This window comes from Haliaeetus leucocephalus, unplaced genomic scaffold (assembly GCF_000737465.1).
Source record: "Haliaeetus leucocephalus isolate CR32 unplaced genomic scaffold, Haliaeetus_leucocephalus-4.0 Scaffold384, whole genome shotgun sequence".
In the NCBI taxonomy this organism is placed as follows: Eukaryota; Metazoa; Chordata; class Aves; order Accipitriformes; family Accipitridae; genus Haliaeetus; species Haliaeetus leucocephalus.
In genome coordinates, this window is record NW_010972820.1 from 7,936,841 (window position 1) to 7,944,799 (window position 7,959).

Consider the following 7,959-nt stretch of genomic DNA (forward strand, 5'->3'; position numbering starts at 1 on the left):
GGGGGCTGCAGTGCCCGGGGGGGGGTGTACCTGCCACATGGTGCTGCCTGGGGGGTGCGGTTTCGGTGCCATCTCTTTCGGGCGGGTAGCAACGCTCTTCTCGTCCGAAAAAGGGGGCTTGAAAGTAGCCGTCGTGCGGGGAGTGACTGCGAAACGTGCTGAAAATACGGCAACAGTTAGGGAAAAAAATCCCCAGACCCGAGGAAAAGTTGACGGGGGAGGAGCAAACCGCATCTTTCCGCAGACAAACTACGTTTTGCCTCAAGCCCGACGCCTTTGTTGGTACCTGGCCCCAAACTTCCCCACGGCCACTTCTCAATAAAACCACGGTCACCAAAGGAAAACTCTTCCCAGAGCAGGAGGCAGCTCTCTCACCGGGGGCTGCAGTGCCGGGCTACCTAATAACTCCTCTGCCGGGCAGAACCTTGACCCCGTGCCTGTCGCATCTAACTAACGCCCTTTCCAGCCATTTTGACGGGCTTTTGGCCAAATCTGGGTTTCTTAGCGCTCTGGTCAGACACACAACAGAGAGGCAGAGCAGAGCCCTGCAACTCCATACCATGGTGCCTTCGGGAGTAACAAAGCTGAGCAGGAATGGACCCATCTGTTTCTTGTGGCAGATCCACTATTGGAAACGTGGCACCGGTGATGGGAGGCAGCGCTGGCTGACAGTGGTGTGACGGTTGCGGCAGCTGCCAGGAGTTCGGCGCTGCTTGAACCGGCTCCCCTGCACCCAGCCGTACCCAGCTCGGCCGGTCCCGTGTCACCTTGCCCCCCTGGCCTTAGCTTGTGCCGGTCGTGCAGTAGAAGTCACAGCATGGAAATGTCCAGGGTGGATTTGTGCTGTCAGGTGAAAACACGACAGCAAAGGCGATGAGAAAGATGCCATCAGGCAGGCAAAGAGTGCCCAACGGAGAGCGCCTGACTTCTCTGAGTGGGTTGAATACCTCAGCTCCGAAGAAATGGCTTTCAAAGCAATGAATGAAAACAAATGGAAACCATGTCACGAGTATGACACAGAGAAAAAACGTGCCAGATTGCCTGTACTTGCAGATTGATCGGGGTGAGGGCCCCGATTTGGGTGCCGGACCTTCCCTGAGCCCCCTGCCCACTCTCCAGGCAGGCCCCACCGACATTTTGGCCGAGGCGCAGCAATACTCCCCCTGCACCGCGCCTGCTCGTTTGGGGACTTGCCACCACGCTTGGAACCCCGAAGCTGCTCAGCAGGACGCATGTGGCTGGGTGGCTCCTGGGCCGAGGGGCCCCCCCCCCCCCTTTGCTCAGTTCACTAGCAGGGGTGCAGCCTAAACCCCGAGAAACTTTGGGGCAGCGGGCCGGCGGGCAGGATCCCGCCTCCCCCCAGGAGAGGGCAGCAGCACTCCCGCGCATCGCCCCGCCGAGGGGCGGCGGGGGGGGGGGGGCTGGAAAAGGGCCCTCGGCGCGTCCCACACGGCCCCGACAGCACCCGCATCCCCGGGGAGCGATGGCAAGACCCCCCCGCCACGAGCAGCCGCTCGCCCTCCTCACCGGGGGTCTCCCGCCCGTGGGGTCTGCAGGGGCACCGGGAAGGACCCGGGGGGGGGGGGCAGAGCTGCGTCTTCATCTTCGTGGGTCAAGGGGGATGCGTTTTCCCGCGTCTCGAGGGAGTTAAATATTGTCCTGCGAGAGAATGTGTTCTTCGTGTGAGTGGAAAACACGGGGCAGAGGGGGGAAAGAAAGATTTAAAACATAAAGGGGGGGGGGGAAGAAAAAAGGGGAAGAAAAGGAAAAAAAGCTTAAGAGTTTCAGCTGAAATCTCTGAGGCATAACCAGAATACAAACATTTCTGGCATTAATAAATGCGTTGCTGCAGACCTGCAAGGAAGACATCTCCTCATTAAGTAGTACTTCTTTTAACATTACAAAGCAAAATTAGAAAGGCACTAGCTTTTTCAGCTATGGTTCAGAAGCAGGGCCTGAAGAAGGCATGGGCCTCTTCTCTGATAATAGATGAATTTTGTTACCAGGCAGAAATCAGCATTTACCCTAACTGACAACTCAGCTGTCAAGCAAATTTGGTTAGTTTTCTTATCCAAGTGCTGCCATCACCTTTCTGCTCAACCTCATCAAAGGGATTGTACTCACAACTAAAGCAAGCAGGATTTGGCCTTGACCAGCAAATCTCAGAAATAACTCTAAGACTATCAGAAGTCTTGTGTGGTTACATAGTCCCGATTATTCTTGAAAACACATCCAAGTATTTCAGTACCTGCCCTGACTACCGGAAAAACTGTGTGTCATTCAGCAGAAGAAAGAGTCTTACTTTAACAGCGTAGAAACAACACAGCAAATGAATATTGATTTCCTATGCCATCTTGCTGGATCTGTGGAGATGGCAGTATGAACCAGGGAAAATGAGCAGTTTGAAGCTGTGAACCTGGTTGTCCCCTCTGTTTGTCTCCCTGTTGCCTTCAGTGCTCTTTCTCCTGATTTATGCCACTGTGAGCTGAAAACCGAACCATTTTTTCAAGTTTTCTCGTTATCTTCGAAGAATGATGGCTTGGATAAAGCCTTTTAACCAAAGGGCTGGAAAAGGAGGGACAGACTGTAAATCTCAAGGCAGGGCCAGAAAATTAAGTGATAACCTGAATGTAAGGAATAAAGAGGGAAAGGAGTCAGGGACGACTGGGAGGCTGGGTGCTTGGGGAGTGGGACAGCCTTGGGAAGGGAGACCGGGGCAGGCAGTGGCTCAGAGGGCAGGAAGAAAGGGGAGACGGGGCTCTGCCTCCTGAGCCGAAACTGCTGCCCAGGAGATGCTTATATTCTGAAATAGGGGCCAGCGAGAACAGGGATGTGTGAGGGTTGTCCATGGAGAGGTGGCTCTGGGGTTGTGGAAATGGAAATCCTGGGGTTTTTAATCTTGACTAATTTCATTGCAAAGATGGCAAAGCTCAACATGAGCAAAGGATCAGTGTATTACATCTTCGTTGCACAACCCCTGCCTGTGGAAAGCTTTTCTTCCCCCTCTCCATTACATTCCTGTGTGTACTTCTGTGTATTAATTCACAGAGCTGAAGCTGGCTCCTTCATATGCTGGTTGTGGCTGATGTCAAAGCCTACCAGTGGGTCACCCAATTCAATGACTGTTTTCCAGACTCCACAGAGCACCAGAAAGCAGTCCAGAAGACAGTTGCACATAAGTAATTAATTAAGGGCATGCACACATCCCCATCACACTCAACAAAATGAACTTGTGAGGAAATAAATATGTTAAATCAACTATCATCATGTTGACACATTTTTGGCTAGTTGCAAGTGAAAATCATCTCAGCAATAGTGCACAATGGTCTGAGCCAATTCTTACTTTCAAAAGGTTATGTGAGCTTTGTTTAAAAACAGTTGACAAACACCTGTCTAGCTGCACTATTTCTGACCAGCGTGAGCCACTGTGCCTGTTAGCACTGTCCTGTTGGAGCATTATTTTTCTATGTGCATAGCAAAGGACATGAAAGCCTTTTCACTCAGGGCAAAAAGACAGAGTCACATCTGCACTAAACCATGAAGAATGAGCAAAATAACAAGTCAGAAAACAAACCCCAGTTGATTTACAACCATTCAGTCTTTAATTCAGAAGAACCCTATGCTGGTTTTGGCTGGGATAGAGTTAATTTTTTCCATAGTAGCTAGTACGGGCTGTGTTTTGGATTTGTGCTGAAAACAGTGTTGATAACACAGGGATGTTTTCGTTACTGCTGAGCAGTGCTTACCCAGAGCCAAGGGCTTTGCTGCTTCTCACCCCACCCCACCAGCGAGGAGGCTGGGGGGGCACAAGGAGCTGGGAGGGGACACAGCCGGGACAGCTGACCCCGACTGACCCAAGGGGTATTCCAGACCATAGGACGTCATGCTCAGCATATACAGCTGGGGGAAGAAGAAGGAAGGGGGGACGTTCGGAGGAATGGCGTTTGTCTTCCCAAAGTAACCATTACACGTGATGATGGAGCCCTGCTGTCCTGGAGATGGCTGAACACCTGCCTGCCCAGGGGAAGTGCTGAAGGAATCCCTTGTTTTGCTTTGCTTGTGCGCACGGCTTTTGCTTTCCCTGTTAAACTGTCTCTAGCTCAACCCACGAGTTTTCTCACTTTTACCCTTCCAATTCTCTCCCCATCCTGCCAGAGGGGAGTGAGCAAGTGGCTGTGTGGGACTGAGCTGCTGGCTGGGGTTAAACCACAACAAACCCCCAAATTTATCAGTGGCTTTGCAAGTCAGATGCCAAATCCCGTCCTTCACTCTCGAGCACTCAGGAGCAATAACGCTGCATCAGCTGCTTGGGAATCAAGGAAGGTCAGACACTTGTAATGTGAAGATGCACTCAGGAACATCACTCTCTGGGTGAGTACAAGAAACTGCTATCACCAACTAAAACTTCAAGAATTTTAGACTTAGAGAAAATGGGTGTCAGTACCTCATACAGAATGCTTTTTTAGGAACGCTCTGCAAATTTGGCGTTTATTCCCTGAATTACCAAATGAAATGAGGAAGGACTAATAGCATCCAAGTTTTCCAAAGAGCTGTTGACTAGATTTACTCTGCCTGACTAGCCAACTCAACCAGGATCTGCAACGTTTGTCTTAGTCAATTACATGGCAAATTGTGAAGCAGACGATTTGCTCTCCTAATCCAAACCACCACGTTCCCATTTAGGAGAATCACAAACCTCCTCCATGTCAGGGTAAGGTTTAATCAGACAGAGTTAGATGCCACCTGGTACATCCAACTCCTCCTTATGGCTAGCTGGTTCACCTGGGGCGATGCTGAACCTCCACCCAACATCCTCAAGGGATCAGAGGTTACTTTCCTGACCACCACTGTCCACAGAGACCTGCCCAGGACTCACCTGCATTTTTCTGTAGCCACCTGCTCCTGAAGCCTATGGCTGTTGTAGCCCCTGGTGGATACTGAGGCCACCTTCAGCCAGAACAAGCTGGGTGGAGGAGTCCTGGACACTGTCCTGTCCCTGGGGCTAAGGTATCAGAAGGCACTGAAGTGACCTGTGGTGGTGAGCCAGAAAGCCAGCAATCATTTTCCCATTTCCAAACAGACATAGAGAGAACATCGAGACAGGTCATCCATCAGCTAACCCTCTTCCCTCTTTAGGACCATCACACTTCTGAAGAGGGAAAACAACCCCACATCCTCCTATGAAGGCTTTTATTTTCTATAGGTATATAATAGTGTAATAGCTTGAGAAGTCATAGACCGTGCCATACGATCTTTGCTTAGATCTTAAATGTTTGCATAAAATACTCTCTATGAAACCAATGCACAGAGAAATGTAGTTTCCATGCACCTGTCAGAATTTTTGCTGTGGAAAGGAAAAAAGAAAGTACATTATCTTTTTAGAATCATGACTAGAAAACAATTAATTGTCAGTAGGCAATCACACCAGTCTGAAAAGATCCATCTTGAAATAAGTTTGTGGGAATTTTTTTGTTTGGGTTTTTTTTTCAGGATGCTGCACTTGAGCAATTGAATGATATCACATTTAAGGTCCTGGGTGGCATGCCATTTCCTTACTCGTATGCATCTAATTAAGTCTTAATTGTGCCATTCGTTATGAAATGAAAGAAGAGCTGTTAGTCTGGATATCTTTCATGATAGTAAAACAGGATGATACCAGTGAAATAGCTAATGTATAGAAAAAGAACAGAAGTATGCAGGGAGGGGGAAAAGATTTTGAAGATAATGATGTTTGAAACACAGCAGAAATGTTAGAAACAGCATAATAGTGAATTTACCACAAATAACTTCTTGATCAACACAAACAGTATGAAAGGTACATTCTTTTTATAGCTCACTGAAGTGTGGATGACTGTCCACGTTCAGAAATACCCAGTGAGCCAAATTCTGCTTTTAGTTACTCTGGTGTCAGTTGGTATCATCCCGGTCTCGTCTTCAGAATGAAACAACCCAGAACTGTTCTTCTCTTTTGCACAGATTGGTTCTTGCTACTTAATGTATCTCCATTTAATTTCATCAAGTTCCCAAAGCACAGGCCTAAAACATGGCTCATATGGGAAGAGAACGGCCAGGCTTCAGGAGATGTTGGATCCGCTTGCACGCCCATCAAGTTTCACTCCTTGTATTGCAGCCCCCCCAGACGGGTCAGTGGAGAACACCCCCAGCAGTCCCACAGAAGCAGGAGTCCTTCCCTCCTGCACACACAGGGCTGGGATTGAAGCCATGGTGCAGGAGCTGATGTGAACATCTAAACTGATCACCTCAGCTAAGGGAGAACATTTTGACAGCTGTCTCCACTTCAAATATCCTGTCCTGGTGAGTTCTTTGGCTTACATCTCTTGTTTGCATTGTACCTAGGTACTTCCTTTTACCCTTAGTAGTAGGAAAGGATCTATTTACTAATATAATTCCCTAGTAAACATTTTTTCTTTCCTCTCTGGCTAGAGGATCACAGCAAGATGAGCCATAACAGAAGATAACATAAATGTGACAGATTATTTCACTAAAGGTATCAAAATTTAAGGAATGATTATCCTACAGAATTGCAATCTTACCTGAAGTACTCCCCATCTGTGTTGATTCTGGGGGAAAAAAGAGTCTTCAACACAATTTCAGGTTATTATAGCAGCAAGGTGCCTGCTGGTGAGGAGTTGGCAGAGACACGGCTGGAGGGCACAGCCTGGGCCACAGTGGGTGAAGTCCACCACGGCTGCTTCTCACCCGGTCTCAGCCAGCCAGAGCCACCGCACCCCAAAATGGGCCGGGGGCTCTGAGCTGTTGGGAGCTGTGAGGGACTCAGGAAGAGCCAAGAGTTGCTCCCGCCTGGGGTATGTCACCAGCGTCGGTCCATTGTGGTTTCCACAAAGGGCCAAACTTTCTCATTTGTGAATTTGCAAGTCTGCTCAGCAGAGTTCACTGAGGTTGTGTGCATGCAAGAAAGGGAGCACGCTCTGGTCAAGAGGCTATAAACATAATATTGAATACCAGATGGCTTTCCTTATGCTAGTAGGAGCCAGCAGGCACTTCCAAAGGCTACAGCCAGTTGAAGACTTGATGAAATTTTGTAAACAGTCGCCGTCACACCTCGCAGCATTCATTGCTGTGTTTCAGTCCCAGCCCACTGCCATGACCTGAAAGTCACTTCCCCTCTTCCAAGGGTTCACATGGAGTTTATAAAAAAAACCAGCAAATAGTATCTCAGATGTAAATATCACAGGTAGTGAATCCCATCTTATACTTCTCAGATTATATTTATGGATGTTTTAATTTTGATAGCTTCTTTTTCAAATGTTTTTTTCAATTTAGAGTGTTTTCATTAAAAAAAAAACCCATGGTAGTTCTACCCCACCCACCCCCAACAAAAAAAACCAAACAACAACAACAGAAAAAAAACCCCACAACCCATTCCCAGTCTTCAAACTGATCTAATACTGTGTGCTCCATCTTTCTCTGCTGGGAGGAACTATACAAACCTACTTGCAGAACCAGCGCAGGCAACCTGGCCGCCCTGGCCACAGCACGCCCCTGAAATCCCTGGCTGGCAGGATTTAGCCTTATTCCACATTGAAGGAGACAGTTGCACTGGCTCCTTCCAGCGGTGAGGGACCCCAAGCAGATCATCCTATCGAGAAGGGAAGTTTCAGCAGCAGAGGAGAAGTCAGGTTGTGGGAGTCTAGAAAAGCATAAAATTTGGTTTTCCTACTCTTCCTAGACTGTATTAATTGAACTGTTTGAAAGAGAGGAGCTACTCCTTCAACACGAACCTGTAAATTCTTTAGCAGCTTGGGCAAGCCTTTCTCAGCAGCAAAGCAGTGGGTCTGTGAATGTCTTGGACTGTCTGACGTGAACTGATGTCCCACCATCTTCCAGCTCTTCAGACCCTGTGTATCTTTGTCCACAAATGACAAAAAAAGTAAGGAACGGGTCATCCCGGGAATTTTCCACGGGGCTTTCAACATC

At 48.4% G+C, this 7,959-nt stretch overlaps 1 protein-coding gene across 1 annotated transcript in view; it reads right to left on the reverse strand.

Moving 5' to 3' along the window:
- OSTM1 (osteopetrosis associated transmembrane protein 1) overlaps window positions 1–1,234 on the reverse strand; it is a 10,536-nt gene extending 9,302 nt beyond the window's left edge. The window contains exons 1-2 of the mRNA XM_010573450.1: window positions 1,048–1,234; window positions 31–158 (exon numbers count right to left, since the gene is read on the reverse strand). Coding sequence (XP_010571752.1) covers window positions 31–158; window positions 1,048–1,234 — 315 coding nt within the window. The remainder of the gene's footprint in view (window positions 1–30; window positions 159–1,047) is intronic.
- Window positions 1,235–7,959: the final 6,725 nt, after the last annotated feature.